The sequence below is a fragment of the Myotis nattereri genome (genome assembly GCF_964212035.1).
Source record: "Myotis nattereri genome assembly, chromosome: 1".
NCBI classification, from domain to species: domain Eukaryota; kingdom Metazoa; phylum Chordata; class Mammalia; order Chiroptera; family Vespertilionidae; genus Myotis; species Myotis nattereri.
In genome coordinates, this window is record NC_138075.1 from 1,835,670 (window position 1) to 1,851,121 (window position 15,452).

Sequence of the window (15,452 nt, forward strand, 5' to 3'; positions counted from 1 at the left end):
GAACCCTGACCTCCTGGTTCATAAGCGGATGCTCAACCCCGGAGCCACGCGGGGGGGCCCAGCCTCCTTTCCTTGAGCGGATGGGGAGCTGGGGACACAGCACCAGCGGAGGCGAGGCCACACAGGCTCCCGGGGCCTCTGACGGTGCTGGGTGGCCGACCTACCAATATCCCCCTCTGGCCCCTTTCTCAGGGGCCTGGGGCACCCTGGTCCCCTGTGCGGCCGCCCGCCCCGGGAGCTGTCCGTGGTGCTGACCGCAGGCGCGGCCCTTGCTCGGCCGCTGCGCACGCGTCCCGGGCGGGGCGCGCAGGACCCGGCGCCGCCACTGCGCAGCCTCCCGCGCGCCCCGCTCCCGGCTCCCGACTCCTGGCTCCCGGCTCCCGGCTCCCACCGGCCGCGCCGCGCCTCGCCATGGCGCTCAACCAGTTCCTGCTCGCGCAGTGCGCCTGCTACCTCTTGGCCTTCCTGTTCAGCTTCGTGGCGGTGGTGCCGCTGGCGGAGAACGGCCACGACTTCCGCGGCCGCTGCCTGCTCTTCGCCGAGGGCCTGTGGCTCAGCGCCAACCTGACGGTGCAGGCGCGCGAGCGCTTCACGGTGCAGGAGTGGGGCCCGCCGGCCGCCTGCCGCTTCGGCCTGCTCGCCGGCCTCCTCTCGCTGCTGCTCGCCGCCGCGCTCGCCTGGCGCGCGCTCTTCTTCCTCTGCAAGGGCCACGAGGGGTGAGTGGGGGACGCGGCCCTCGCCCCGCGGCGCCCCTCCCGAGCCCACAGCGCTCCCCTCCCCGGGCGCTCGGAGGCCCGACCACGTCCGCGCTGGACCCTCAGCGCTTCCACGCGCACGGCCCTTTGTCTACACGCAGAGCCAGGGCCGCGGGCTCACGCATCCTCCTCGGGAGCCAGTGCGCCCCTCCGCAGAGGTGCCTCACCTGCCGCTTCCGGGCCTTTACTCCCCCACCCCCTCCCCGCTGTAGGTGTAGCACCGTCATCCCTGGGCCTCCCGCGCTGGGGCAGCCAGGGCGCACCCGTCAGCACCGCGGGCAGCGCCACGCCCTGGTCTGGGGCCTGCGCTCTGGGACCAGGCCAGGCGCTGTGACACTGGCCACTTGGGAGCCCTCCCCTCATCCCCTTTGTCCTGGGAAGGCGGCTGGCGGAGGGGGTCTGGAGGGAACCCCTGGAGGCCTTGGTGGGGGTGCGAGGGCGCGGACAGGTGTGCGAGGGTCCTGCTTTGTCTCCACAAGCCTCCCTGTCTCCCCACCTCCAGCCTCCCTGCCTCCCCACCTCCAGCCTCCCTCCCTCCTTCTCCCCACCTCCAGCCTCCCTGTCTCCCCACCTCCTGCCTCCCTGCCTCCCCACCTCCAGCCTCCCTCCCTCCTTCTCCCCACCTCCAGCCTCCCTGTCTCCCCACCTCCTGCCTCCCTGCCTCCCCACCTCCAGACTCCCTCCCTCCTTCTCCCCACCTCCTGCGTCCTCCTTCCCACCTCCAGCCTCCTCCTCCCCACCTCCAGCCCCCATTCCTCCCCACCTCCTGCCTCCTCCTCCCTGCCTCCAGCCTCCCTGCCTCCTCCTCCCCAATTCCAGCCTCCCTTACTCCCCACCTCCTGCCTCCTCCTCCCCAACTCCAGCCTCCCTGCCTCCTCCTTGCCGCCTCCTGCTGGGCACTATGCTGGAATCAGGTGGGATGCAGTTCCCCTGGGGTGGGGGAGACAGCTGGAGGAGGGGTGAAAGCCTAGCAGCCCCCATCTGGTTCCCGGGGCTGCCGGGACAAAGGCCACCCGCTCTTACAGTCCTGAGGCCGGGAGTCCACAGTCGAGGGGTCAAGGCCGGCTCCCTCGGATGGAGACCCCGCCCCTGCCCCACGCGTTCTAGCTCTGGCGGCCGGTCCTCACCTAGGGCTGCTCACTCCAGGCCCCGGGTCTGTCTGCACATGGCCTCCCTCTCCGTCGTTCATAGTCTCATAGCGACACCCCTCCCTGGGCTCAGAGCCCCCCTAAACCCAGGAGGCCACCGTTAGGGGATGTTTGGCTTAATGACAGCCACAGGGCCCTATTTCCAAATAAGGTCGCATTCACAGGTGCCGGGGTGAGGACTGGACACATGTTGCTGGGGACACGATTCAGCCCTCGACATGAAGGTTCTGGATTTGGGGTGTGCAGGGAGTCACACGTCAGCCTGGGGAGGCCTCCAGGGGCTGTGAGGCTGGGGCTCGGCCCAAGGTGAGCCCAGGCCAGTCCCTGGGGGGTGTCCTGCCCTGAGGACACGTTTGAGACGTCACCTGCACCTTCACCGCCAGGCTCAGGTGTCACCCAGGTGGCGTCCTCCTGGGTGGGGCAGGGATGCGTCTCTGAGTACGAGCTGGGGTCTGAGGAGGCTGGGGCGGTCAGCAGGGTGGGCGGGTTGAGGCCCCTTCAGTGTGAAGCTGAGGGCGGTGGGCACAGGCCGTGTGGGGGCCACAGTTTGGCCCTCAGCTCATGCCCATCATGCCAGCTTGTCCCCACAGGACGCGTGGCCTCAGGCATTCAGGGTCCAGTTGATGAGGACGCAGCAGCTGTCCAGGGCGCCTGGCCATGCGGCTCAGGGTGAGGGGATTCAGAGCTGGCACCGGCCTCCAGGGCCTGGGGCAGGCGGGGAGCGAGGAGCAGACAGGAGTCCGGGTCACGGAGTCCGGGGGGGGGGGGGGGGGAGAGACTGCCCTCCTCACGCAAACTGGCAGCAAACCCGGGGGATTCAGAACGTCAGCTCCGTCCTTTGCCATCTTTTTTTTTTTAAATATTTTTCTTCTTTTTAAAAATATTTTTATTGATCTCAGAGAGGAAGGGAGACGGAGAGAGAGAAGCAGCACTGATGAGAGAGACTCATGGATCGGCTGCCCCTGCACGCCCCACACTGGCGATCAAGCCCACAACCCGGGCCTGTGTCCTGACTGGGAATGAACCGTGACCTCCTGGTTCATAGGCCGACGCTCAACCCCTGAGCCACGCCGGCCGGGCCGTCCTTGTCACCTTATACAAAGGGGCGGTTGGCTCTGTGCAGCCGTCATCCCCACCCCCGTGATAAAGGCGGAAAGCTGGGGCCTGTGCCCCCCGCGCTCGTCGCTGCGCTCATCGGCCCAGGCCCCGGGCGCTGGTCCTCCGGGATGTGGCCTGGGCGGAGGATCATTCTGGGTCTTGCGCCCCTTTGTGTCAGTCCTGGGGGCCCTCCTGTCCCACCAGCGACCTCCGTCCAGGCCTCGAGTGTGGCAGCGAAGTCTGGGCTGCTCTCTTCTCCAGAGACGTCTGTGCGGAGTCCTCCTCGGCCGCAGGAGTTGCTGCCCAAGGCCCCGTGCCCGTGCGGCCGCCTGCCCGCCGTCGCCCACGCGGCCCTGTCGGCAGGCAGTGAGTCGCGTGGCGTCGGCGCCACGTGCCAGCTGCCCCTCTTAGTTCCGGGTGTGGGCCCGGTCGGGGCTCTCCTGGCGTCCAGGTGCGGCCGTCCCTCGGAGGGGCCTGGGCTGGGCCGACCCCCGGGGGCGTGCACCTTGCTCATCTCCGTGTGCTCCGGGCACCGGGAGTCACCGAGTCAGTGTCTGTCGAGTGAAGGACAGAGCTGCCTGCGCCTGAGACCTGCTGCTTCCCGCCATGCACTGGCCCCATGTCGCCCCAGACTCACAGGCCGGCTCGGGCCAAGCCTCCAGGCTTGCTGTGTGCGCGAGCCCTGGGCCCCCGGGAAGGGGGTCGGCTTCGTCCAGCCACAGGCAAGACGGTCAACCAGAGAAGCCAGCTCCTGCCCCGCGGCTGGTTAGTCTATGCCAGTGGTCGGCAAACTGCGGCTCGCGAGCCACATGCGGCTCTTTGGCCCCTTGAGTGTGGCCACAAAGTTTCAATCGCACTGTATGTGCGCGCCCACACGTGGTATTTTGTGGAAGAGCCACACTCAAGGGACTGCAGTTTGCCGACCACTGGTCTACGATTGACCAGGCGGGCAAAGCTGGGCCAGCCGGGAGCGCGGGAGAGCCAGGCGGCCAGAGGGGCCATCAGAGTGAGCTCTCTGGGATGGACGCGGCTCTCGGGGCCATCGGCAGCCTTCATGTCTGGCCCCAAAGCACCACTGCCCACCACACTCGGGTCTGAGAGGCCCACGTGCTCAGGGTCAGTGCACACACGATTCTCCGGAGGCCAACCTCACAGACAACCCGGGGTCCCCACCGAGACCAAGGCAGAGCCCACCCTCTGGGCCGAGTGCTGGGCTCCTGGCCAGGCCCTGAGCTTGTGGGGCAGGCGGTGTCCATGGTGCCAGCCACCACCTCGTGTGGGGTGTGTCCGTGCAGAGCCGGGGCCTGGCAGCTCGTGCCCAGGACTGAAGGGGCAGCTTTCTGCACGGGGCACCCTGGCTGTGACTGGAGGAATCGGCGTGTGGATCTGGCACCTGTGGCTTCCGGGGCTCTTGTGCTGTTCAGGGCAGATGGACGGGCCGGGGGGGGGGGGGGGGGGGAGGCGGCCAGGGGGCCTGGGCAGCTTTGTTGAGCGGAGCCCCGAGAGCGTCCAGGTGGCAGTGGCTTGTGATTGACGGCTGGGGAGCACCGGGTTAAAACGACCCATCTGCCTGCCAGGGCCTCCCAGGGCTTCCCGGGATGCTGTCACCATGGAGACGGCACATCCAGGCAGGGCACCCGGAGAGGCTTCGGGAGAAAGACGGTGTTAACCCTGTGTGTGCAGCGTCCGTCCCAACCGCTGCCCTGGCCATCGGTGCCGTGACAGCATCCTGGGGAGGGGGCCGTGTCTGGGGGGACCCTGGGAGGCCCTTGCCCATCGGGTAGTGCCACTGGCCCTGAGCGAGAGCCGCCCTCAGGGCCCTGCCTCCTGGGTCTCCCGCCCACCTGGGCACAGCTCAGCCTTTAGGTTTCAGTGGAGAGGGCAGAGCAGGGCCCTGGGCACGCCCCCGACATGGGCCCCGACTGCCTGCACTGGGGGCCACGCGGGTCACGGACTGGAAGGGTGTCCTGTCTTCCCGGCGCCTGTGCTGCTGGTCCACGTGGCCTGGGGCTGAGGTCTGGCCTGCCCTTCTGGGAGACGGGGTGACCAAGGTTCCCAGGTCTGGGTCGCTGGGCGGACAGCGTGGGCCGCCCGGGGCCAGCACCAGAGCCTGTTGGTGAGGGAGGTGGCCCCTGGCAACCCCCACTCGGCCCAGCTGGAAACCTGAGGGTGGGGGTGCCCTCCCACTGGCCGCCCCGATGGCGGTGGGCGGAACCTGGGGGGTGCAGTGACGCCCCTCCCATCCCTCCTGCAGCTCCTTCCTCTACGCCTTCCTGAACCTGCTGGTCAGCGCCTTCATCGTCTTCCTCGTCTTCATCGCCAGCACCATCGTGAGCGTGGGCTTCACCATGTGGTGCGACGCCGTCACCGAGAAGGGCTCGGTGCCCCACAGGTGCGCCCGCCACCCGCGCCCACGGCTGTGCTCATCCCCACGCCGCACCTGCACGCACCTGCCCCCCTTCTCAGGACCGACCGGCCCCTGGAGGTCCCTGCCCCTCCCGAAGGGAGCCTGCAGCTTCACTCGGAGCAGGACCCCCACCTGGGGCGGCTCTGAGCTTCCCGCGGCCTCAGCCCGCTGGCGTGTGGGTGGGTGACTGACCGGACGGGTGGGCTCCAGGTCCGGCAGCTGGGTGTGTCCACGCAGCCGAGGGGCGGGCCCGGCGGGTGTGGTCATCGGGGCTCTCTCTTCCCTCACAAACACCAATTCCAGCCCTTCTCCCCCAGCCCCTCCAGGGCGCGCCCAGGCCTCTGGCCTCCCTCTCTTGGGGCTTCACGCTCCGGTTCACTGTCCTGACATCTCAGGAGGCCCCGGGCCCTGGAGGCCCCGCCTGGCTCACCCCGTTCCCTGAGGCCAAGCCCGGCCGGCTGCCCATCATGGGGTGTGTGGCCGTCACAGGCCTGTGGTGGATCCCGCTGGTCCCGCGTTGGCGGGCAGTGGGGCAGGGACAGTCTCCCTGACCACAGAGGCTGGCGTGGTGTCCCCCACCGTCCAGGGCCAGGCGGGGCGGCCTGCAGGTCTCGGCTGCAGAGGAGGCATTAGGTCCCTGTGGGCCCCCCTCCCCCGCCCTGAGGACAGCCCCTGCCCCTCGGCTGCTGCAGCTGCTTTCTGGGCTCCGTGGCCTGGAGTCACGCCCCCCGTGTGCTGCCATTTCAGCTGTGAGGAGCTCCAGGACATCGACTTGGAGCTGAACCTGGACAACTCTGCCTTCTATGACCAGTTTGCCATTGCCCAGGTGGGCGGGGCTTCCAGGCGGGCGGGGCTCCCCACAGACAGAGCCTCCGGTGGGCGGAGCTTCCAGATGGGCGGGCGGGGCTTCGAGGCAGGCAGGGCCTCTGGTGGGCGGGGCTTCCAGGCGAGCGGGGCTTCCAGGCGAGCGGGGCTCCCCACAGACAGGGCCTCCAGGTGGGCGGGGCTTCTGGATAGGCAGGGCTCCCAAGTGGGTGGGGCTTCTGGGTAGGCGGGGCTTCTAGGCAGAATGGGGGGCCAGCCCTGCCCACCTGGAGGCCGTGGTGGATTCTGGGGGATTTGCTGGAACCCAGGCATCTGGGGACAGGGTGGTGGTCAGTGATGGCCTGTCCCTCACTATGTGCATCCCTCCCAGCGGAGGACACTGAGGACCCTGACGAGGGCCGCCAGGTGGGGGCGGCTCCTTCTAGCCCCGAGCAGGGCTCCCCAGCATCCGGGTCCCCTTCGGACCCAGGCTGGCCGCGCAGGCCGGGCAACCTGAGGACTCTCTCGGGGGAGGCCTGGGGGTCTGGGCATCGGAGGGTGAAGGTTCTTTGCCGAGAGGAGCGGACCCCGCGGGGATGCTTTCCAAGGCACCTAGAGGGAGGGCTTCAGCCCCAGTTCCCGGCGAGTAGATTGGGGGGTCCTGATGGCAGACCCCTCGAGTGGGGTCCCGGGACACGCCCAGGCCCGGCCGAGTCCGCGGCTCCTCTTTCAACGGCCTGGGGACAGCAGAGGAAGGTGTTTGTTGTGGCAACTGCAGAGGCTTCGTGAGGGACCGGCTGTCCTGGGCGCTGGGCGGCCACCCGGCCACTGCCCGCCTGAGGGACCGGGGCGCCAGCCTGGGGTGAGGGCGGTTCCCTAAGCGCCCGCCCCGCGTGGGCTGGAGAGTGATGGTCGTGGGGAAGGAAGCAAAAGGCCGCACCCCAGCTTGTCCCTGTCCTCACCCCAAAGTGTCCCTGCGCCCTCCCAGCAGGTCCGTCCTTCTCCCAGGGGCTGGGGGCGGGGTGCCAGCGCGGTGGGGGCCGGCCCCTGACGCTGGCCTCCGGCTCTGCAGTTCGGCCTCTGGGCCTCGTGGCTGGCCTGGCTGGCCATCACCGTCCTGGCCTTCGTCAAAGTCTACCACAACTACCGCCAGCAGGACCTGCTGGACAGCCTGGTCCACGAGAAGGAGCTGCTGCTGGCCCGGCCGGGCGCGCGCACCCCGGCGCAGGAGGAGAAGAGCGCAGTCATCTAGGCTGGAGGGGGGCGCGGGGGGAGCGGCGCCCCCACTGCCTGGGGCGCTCTCCCGGTCCCGGAGCGGCTGGCGGGTCTGCCTGGGCCCCCCCGGGCCAGTCCTGCAGCCTTGCATGTCTCCCCTCGGCACGTGCATCTGAGAGACCCTGCTCACCCAGCGCCCCGACTCCCACCGACTGTGACTGGGGGGGGGGCGGGCAGCACAGAGGGCCGGGGCTCCGAGGACCTGCCCAGTGAGACCTGGCTGGCGAGGCCGGGGGAGCGCCCACCTTCTCAGACCCCTGACCCTCAGGTCCAGGTCCTGTCCCCACCCCCGCGGAGGTGTGACTGCTTGCTTCGTGGCAGCCCCAGAGCGACCCCACCAGCCCTGATGCCCACAGGACACCCTTGCCAATGGCTCCTGAGAGGTGTGGGGGACAAGCACCCCATGACCTGGAGCCGGGCGAGTGCAGGAAGGAGCTCACATGTGGCCCCACCTTGTGACCCCCCGGCGGCCGCCCAGGGCTGTGTCCTCTGTTCCTGCTCCAGGGCCCCTGGGTGTCCAGGCCTGGTCTCGGCTTTGAAAGTGCAGGGACAGGCATGTTGGCCTGGACTCAGGTGATGGCCTGGGGGTGGCCGCAGTGCCGGGTTGGGGGTGGGGAGCCCCTGTGGCTGGGCCCCAGCATTTGCCTCACTGTGTGTGGGCTGGGCCTGTGCTGGAGGGAGGGGCCAGGTGCCGCTGCACATGTCTGCGTGTGCATGTGAGGCTGTGCATGTATGTGATATTAGTGTACATATGACATGAGTGTGTGCACATAAGAGTGTGCGTGTATGAGCGTGCCATACACTGCTGTGTGTGTGCAGTGTGCACACGTGTGAGTCAGTGAGCATTGAACATGTACAAGTGTGTGTGCCCGTGAGTGTGCATGTGCACTGTGTGTGCAGTGTGCGCGCCTGTGAGCATGCACGGGACGAGGGGGCAAGACCAGAGCAGGTGTGGACGTGCGGTGCGCTGGGCAGCTCCCTGCATCTCCATCCACCCGGGAGCCCCATGCCCCTGGGGCGGGGGGGGGGGTAGGGGGGGCGGGGGGCTGCCTTCCTATCCGAGGCGCCGCCCCCGAGGACACAGCACCGCCCACACAGCGCATGTGGAGCAACTGCTCCAGGGGCTTCCCGCCTTCCACCCTCCTCCGTGTCCGGCCCAGGAGGGCACCCGGGGTAAGAGCACCCACTCCGGGCTCCAAGCACCGCCAGCTTCCTCAGCTGCCCCGAGCTGCTAAGCTTGCTTCGCTGCTGCTCCCTCCCCGGCAGCAAGACCCGCTCCCCACTCCTGCCCTCGATGCGGTGACGGTCTGTTTCCCATTCGAGGGGCCCGGGGCCTGCAGAGCCGTGGGCCTGGGCCTGGGTCAGGGGCCGGAGAGGGTGCGGTGCAGACTGGGCTGGGGAAGTGCCGGCCGGCCACCTGCCGTGATGCTGCTGCGCTGGCTGGTGTCCCGGGAGGGCGGGGCCAGGTGAGGGAGGGTCCCGGGGAGGCGGGGCCAGGTGAGGGAGGGTCCCGGGGAGGCGGGGCCAGGAGGTGAGGGTCTCGGGGAGGCGGGGCCAGGTGAGGAGGGTCTCGGGGAGGCGGGGCCAGGTGAGGAGGGTCCCGGGGAGGCGGGGCCAGGTGAGGGAGGGTCCCGGGGAGGCGGGGCCAGGTGAGGGAGGGTCCCGGGGAGGCGGGGCCAGGTGAGGGAGGGTCCCGGGGAGGTGGGGCCAGGTGAGGAGGGTCCCGGGGAGGCGGGGCCAGGTGAGGAGGGACCCGGGGAGGCGGGGCCAGGTGAGGGAGGGTCCCGGGAAGCGGGGCCAGGTGAGGAGGGTCCCGGGGAAGCGGGGCCAGGTGAGGAGGGACCCGGGGAGGCGGGGCCAGGTGAGGAGGGTCCCGGGGAGGCGGGGCCAGGTGAGGAGGGACCCGGGGGCAGAGCCGGCTTGGGTTCCAGGCGGAGCAGCGGGACTGGGAGAGGGGTTTGGGCAGAACCTGAGAACCCCGAGCGGATCTCTGGCCCCGGCCCAGCCTGGCAGCCTTAGTGCGCCGGCCATGGGGACCCTTCCCCGCCCCTGCGGCCCCGCGTCTGTCCCCGGCAGAGGGCGGGGGGCTCTGCCCGCACCCCATCCAGGCAGCGGCCAGCTGGGCGGGAAGGGGGAACCCACGGGTCCGCCCAAGCTTCGGGGAGCCCTGTGGGTCCTGGAGCGGGTCTGGGCGGCCCCTCGATCGGCCCGCAGAGCCCCGGGTCCACTCCCTGCAGGTCCCGCCTCCGCCGGCTGCACCCGGCGCCTCCCGGAAGGGGCGCTGGCCCGGAGCGGGGCCTGTACAGGAGCGGTGCCCCCGCCTCGGGCAGGGAAGGGCCCCCCCCACTCCGCACACGGGAAGGGGAGGTGGGTCCCGGGGCTCCGACGGGGGGCGGGGGGGCACCCATCGCTTCTCCCTGCTGTTTGATAACGGATTCCGTGCTTTAATTCTACTTCTGGCTAAACTCGAAAGTAAAGGCTCTTCAACTTAAATGTGTTTATTTCTCAAAGTCACAATAAAAACAAATCCCGCCCCTCCGGTGTGGGCGGGTTTCGGCCGTGTGAGTGTTTCATCCCCTCGCCCCGCCCGGCTGCACCCTCCGGGCGGCTCCCTCCCTGCGCCCAGCGGGCTTCCCCGGGTGAGCTGGACGGGTGTCCGTGTCTCCGGCTGACCGTGTCCACTGTGGGCAGTTTTGTCCTAGACCGGGTCAGCGTCCGTGGCCGGCAGAGCCAGCCGGTCCGTCTGCGGCGCCGCGGTGACCAGGCCTCGGCGAGAGGACCGGCCTGCTCCCTCCCTGCAGTGCGGCCCCAGCGGGCAGGCTGCAGGGCTGAGCTGGGCTGGCCACGGGCCTCAGTTCCTCATCTGGAAAATGGGCGACAATCTGTCCCTCCTCTTCCGGGGGGCAGTGAGGCGAGTGACTTCCTGGGGGCTGGGTGGGTGCACGGTCAGGGGCCTATGATGCTGAGGGTCCCCAAGGACCAGGCCGGGGTCCCCGCTGGGCCAAGGCTCCTCTCTGCTGGCCTCCCAGTGTCCCCACCTCGGCCTGAGCCCTGACGGGGGTTCTATGGCCGGTGGGTCCCCGTGTCCCCTCTGAGTGAGCTGCAGGGGACAGGGCCATGGAGCGTTCTAATAGTCAGTGTCCCCACGTACGAGGTGGGGACAGATGCTTTCAGGGTGACCCCCATCCGTCTGCAGGCTTTCCCGGCGGCTCCGCCTGTCCCTCCTGGTGTCTGACCGCAGGCCGCCCTGCTGTGCTCCGGCCTCCCCACTCCAGGCCGGTCCGACGGTCCAGGAGCTTGTCACCGAGTGGCTCCCCTCGGTCTGCCGTCCACAAACGTCCTGGGCCCCATGGGCCCCGCGCTGGTGTGGGACGTGTCTGAGGCTGTGGGGGTCCTGGCCTGTGGCGCCCCCAGCCCCACCCACCCCAGGCGGCGATGGCCGGGCGGGAGCGGAGGACACGCTCCCCTGGGGCATGGAGGAGCCCAGGCTGGGCCCAGGGCAGGGTCTGACCTGGGCGCCCCCACCCCATGCGGCTTCAGTGGGGGCCTGTGAGGGGCTTGGGGAGGGGCTGCCGCGCTCCCACCATGGACCCAGCTGTGAGGGTTTCCAGGTCCCGGCCCCGAGGCCCTAAGAGGCTACAGGCCGCTCCCCTTCTCCAGGGACCCCAGGTACAGGGCAGGGTCCCTGCCTCCAGGAGCCACACCCAGCCCATCCAGGGACGAGGGAGGGGCGAGGGGGTCAGCCCGGGCCGGGCGTGTGGTCCCGATTTTAGTGGTGGGTCCTTTCCTAACAGCTCCCAGTGGACCCCGGGCTGTGACCCAGGAGGGGCTGTGCTGACTCCAGCCCTGGGGGCCCCGCCTGCCGCCCCCTTCGTCCCAGGTTCACCTTCGCTGCTCCACCCCCTCCGGGGGCCTCTGCGGGCTGCGCGGGCGTCAGAGCTGCAGGAGGCAGTGCCAGCCGGTGAGGAGCAGCTGCCGCAGGCGCAGGGCGAGGGCGAGCAGCCGGGCCCGCAGGTCCTGCAGGGCCAGCGCCAGGGGCTTGGTCCGGCCGCAGTACAGGCCCAGCAGCAGCACCAGCAGCGCGCACAGGCCCAGCCGCAGGAGCAGGGAGCCGCCGCGGGGCCGGGGCCGGGGCCGGCGGGGCGCTGGGGGCGAGGGAGGTGCTGTGAGCCCCTTCGCCATCCCCCAACCCCCAGGATCCGGGACTCCATCCTCCCTGGGGGCTGGCGGGAGGCGCAGAGGGGGCGGGGCTGGCACCCTGGCTGCCCATGGGGTGGGGTCCTGTGGGTGTGGAGGCCCCATCCCTGCCCGGCCTCTGGGGGGATGTCCCATGGTGTCCTGGGGCTGGGGCTGCACTGGGCACTGGGGGGGGGGGTTCTGGGGACCCCTGGGAAGGGGAGGGGGTCACAACTCACCCTTGGTGGCGGGCACGTGCTCCCTGCCGGCGATGTCTGGGGAGGAGAGCTGAGGGTGGGCTGGGGCAGGAGGCACCCAGGGCTTCCCGTCTCACTCTGCCCACCCAGAGGACCCCCACCGGCCAGTCTGCTCGGCACCACCGGCTCTGCCCTGCCTCCCCGCTCCCAGTTCGGGCCAGAATGTGGGGCCCCAGGATGCTGGGTGCTGCTCTCAGGGCCTGTGGAGTTGGGGTGTGGTGACCCGCAGGCAGCCTGGGCCCGGGGCAGCGGAGGTGGGCACCTGGGGAGGGACCCCCACCCGGTCCCACCCACTCGGGCCCAGAACTCGGCCTGTCTGGGCCTGGTTCCCTATCTGGGGTCTCTGCTTCCGCTTTTTATGCACAACTTGATGGAACCCAGGAAGCCCTTCCTGGGGGGCTGTGGTGGGCAGGAGCTAAGGTGTCCCCATGATTCTCACCTCCGGGGCCCTTGCCTTCGTGGGGTCCCCTCCGCTCAGGGGAGGGGCTGCCACTCAGCCCTCACCCACAGAGTGAGTCAGAGGGGAAGGGGTCCTGCAGGTGCCGGGCGGCCAGGCCCATTGGGGGAGAGCGTTAGAGAAGGTCGGGCGGTCGGAGCTCGGCCGCCAGCCTCGAGGGCGGGCAGCTGTAAGTTCCGTAGCTGCACACAACCCCGTGGGCCTGGGACAGACCCCGAGCTCAGAGGAGACCAGCCCGACACGGCCGTGAGGCCCTGAGTAGAGGCCCCCCAGGAGCCCCGGCCACTCGCCTCACGCCCCGCGCCCCCTTACAGTGGACGGCCACCTCCAAGGGCTCCTGGAACCGCACGCGCCTCGAGGCCCTCTGTGGCTCCGCCCGGCGGCCTCGGCCCTCCAGCGAGCTTCGTCTCAGGATGGAGGGGGGGCACTTCCTGTCACCCTCCTGGGAGAGGCGGGAAGCAGAGGGAAGAGGCGGTAATGGGGTCCCGCCCCCCACCCCAGCCTTGGCAGGCTGGAGACGGGCTGTTCTGCCAGGCGCCCTGCAGCTCCTCTGGGTTTATGCAGCCAGACCCGCCGTGGGGACCAGATGGGGGCAGGGTCCCTGGGCCTGTGTCCCCCTCACCCCCCGCACGCCCTGCTCAGGATCAGATGGTGTTGGCCTGCCATAGGTGTGGTCCGTGACCGCGAAGGGCCGCCTCTCCTGCCCAGGCTCTCTCCCCACCAACCCCCACGAATCCTCGCCATTCCTACGAGTCAATAATAATGGCAACAATGACGGTGAGGACGGCAGCCACTGGCACCCACGGGGGCCGTCTTCCTGCCCCATCTGTCCCCACCGACCCGCTGATCCTGGAGCCCTCTGCCCCGGGGTGGGGGTGGGGGTGTCTCTGCCCCGGGCGGGGGGCGGGGGGGGGCGGTCCTCTGCCCCAGCACCAGGGAGGAGGCTGGGCCCAAGCCCGCCCTGTCCCAGCTCAGTGCCCTGGGTCACATGCTGGGCCCGTGTCGCTGCCCCCAGGACCAGGTGAGGGGTGTGAGCACAGGCCTCCGGCCAGGGCCTGCCGCCCGCACGCTTGGTGTGGCTTTGGAAGGTGGAGTGGCAGTGACCAGGCCTCCCGAGCCTGTGTTCTCGTCGGTAAAATGGTGACAACGGGCTGTGTGGAGTGTGAACACCCTGTGAGCTGGGGCCACAGCTGAGACGGTGCCCGGCGGGGGCCTCCGGCCGCACGGAGCCTGCTGCTGGCCTTCGGGGGGTGGTCATCTCACGTGGGCGCAAGACCCACCGTCCTGGGTGTGGCCCAGCTCACGGCTGTGCCCTCCCTCGCCTGGGACTTCCGTGCCTACAGCCGGCCCGGCCTGGCCGTGAGCTGGGCGGCTGGACCAGGACTCGTCCCCACTGTCTGTCCAAGTGCCCCCTGTCCTGACTCCTTGTCCCAGGCCGAGACCTGTCCCAGCTGCCTCCTGACGGCCTCTCTGGTCCTCCTGTCCCCGCCGTCTGTCCCCCTGCCAGGGTGAGCTCGCCAGAGAGGTACCTGACCGGTCGCTGCCCGGCCCCAGAGCCTCCACGGCCCCTGCTTCCTCTCACCGCACCCCTGCCTCTCCATCCCTCTGGCTTCCTCTGTCCGCCCTCACCCGCTCCCTGGCATGCTGCAGCCTTGCCCGTGGCCCAGGATGGGCACGTGCAGCTTGGTCCCGCTGTGCCCCGCCCTGGGGCCTGCCACCCTCTCTGCCAGATCTAACCTCCAACGTGTCCTCCCTGGGCCTGCCCGTCGCCCCTCAATGTCCCTTCCCCGGCGGCCCTGGGCGGGGACCACGGCCCTCAGACTGCCTTACCTTCCCCGCCCTGGGCACTGAGGAGCCCGGAGCGGCCGCCACATTCTTTCTGGTCTGATGTCGTGCCTCTGGCCGGGAGTCGGGGCTCAAGGCTTGTGCTGCCGTCCTCATCTACTGTGACATGGTCCTAAGAGAGGCAAAGACACCGCGTACTGCAGCAGCAGCACGAGCGGGAATAAAGCAAAAGGAAGAGAAATACCCCAGGAAGCCACCTCGCTTCCCGATGCCCAGGTTTTGATGATCAGGTTCAGTGGCTGCCGCTACTCCAGGGCTGTGCTACTCTAAGACTGTGCTACTCCAGGGCTGTGCTACTCCAGGGCTGGGTGCTACTCCAGGGCCGTGCTACTCCAGGGCTGGGTGCTACTCCAGGGTTGTAGCTACTCCAGGGCCGTGCTACTCCAGGGATGTGCTACTCCAGGGCTGGGTGCTACTCCAGGGCTGGGTGCTACTCCAGGGTTGTAGCTACTCCAGGGCTGTGCTACTCCAGGGATGTGCTACTCCAGGGCTGGGTGCTACTCCAGGGTTGTGGATACTCCCGGGCTGCTACCCACTCACAGCCCCACTCCATCATCCGTACTCAGGAAGTTCGCGTTTTTTGTCAGTTTTTCGAGGTCACAGATAAGTTGCAGTAAACACCTGCTGCCTCCTTTCATGGGGAGGCTCAGGACGTGAACGATGGGGTGGGGTGAGTGAGGCTCCGGCTCTGGCTCTCTCTGTCCTCCCCTTCCCTGCTCATGCACTCGGTGTGACCTGGCACCCGCCGTCATCTGTGACCCCTGGTTGTGCGAGGCTCCTGTGCACCCCTTTCTCTCCCCTGGCCCCTCTGGGGTGAGTTTCCTTCCACATCCTTTGAAGGGTCCTTGATGTTGGGACCTCGCCAGTCCTGCTCGGTGCAGACCCCACTGGGCCTCCGCAGGGGTAGGAAGCCAGGCGCTGACCGTCAGTCCTTTGGGTGCCTGGCCGGGGGTGGGGGGCATACACCCATTTCACAGGTGGGTCAATCAAGGCCAGAGGAAGCTGGGGCCGCCCCACAGGGAACGGGCTGCCTCTGGGGGTGAGCGGGAGATGCAGGGAGGGGCTGGGGTTGGGGGAGAGCGTGTGACTCGGGCCTCCAGCGATCTTCCCGGGGAGACAGCAGCGGCCGCAGCGTGGAGCCCCCGGCAGGAGCCCCACAGTGCAGAGGGCCCATGAATGATGTCTGTGCGGACCCGCGGACGGACGCAATTATTTCAAAAGGAAACAATT

General features: G+C 69.2%; 2 protein-coding genes across 2 annotated transcripts; one reads left to right on the forward strand and one right to left on the reverse strand.

Moving 5' to 3' along the window:
* Positions 1-350: 350 nt before the first annotated feature.
* TMEM179 (transmembrane protein 179) lies at positions 351-8,953 on the forward strand. Its single transcript, XM_081106890.1, has 4 exons — positions 351-716; positions 5,256-5,393; positions 6,156-6,234; positions 7,285-8,953. Exons 1-4 carry the CDS (start codon positions 412-414, stop codon positions 7,462-7,464), a joined length of 702 nt encoding a protein of 233 aa, XP_080963016.1. The 5' UTR covers positions 351-411; the 3' UTR covers positions 7,465-8,953.
* A 2,467-nt stretch (positions 8,954-11,420) lies between these two features.
* LOC308530282 (nutritionally-regulated adipose and cardiac-enriched protein homolog) lies at positions 11,421-14,318 on the reverse strand (the record flags this gene model as incomplete). The annotated part of the gene is made up of 4 exons (XM_081106834.1): positions 11,421-11,632; positions 11,903-11,938; positions 12,690-12,819; positions 14,208-14,318. The coding sequence occupies 4 exons, from the start codon at positions 14,316-14,318 to the stop codon at positions 11,421-11,423; spliced, it is 489 nt and encodes a 162-aa protein (XP_080962960.1).
* Between the last annotated feature and the right edge of the window lie 1,134 nt (positions 14,319-15,452).

Coding starts and splice junctions, on each gene's coding strand:
- TMEM179 (XM_081106890.1), top strand. CDS start 412: ATGGCGCTCAACCAGTTCCTGCTCGCGCAGTGCGCCTGCTACCTCTTG. Junction 5,394..6,155: donor AAGGGCTCGGTGCCCCACAG/GTGCGCCCGCCA, acceptor CTGCCATTTCAG/CTGTGAGGAGCTCCAGGACA. Junction 6,235..7,284: donor ACCAGTTTGCCATTGCCCAG/GTGGGCGGGGCT, acceptor CCGGCTCTGCAG/TTCGGCCTCTGGGCCTCGTG.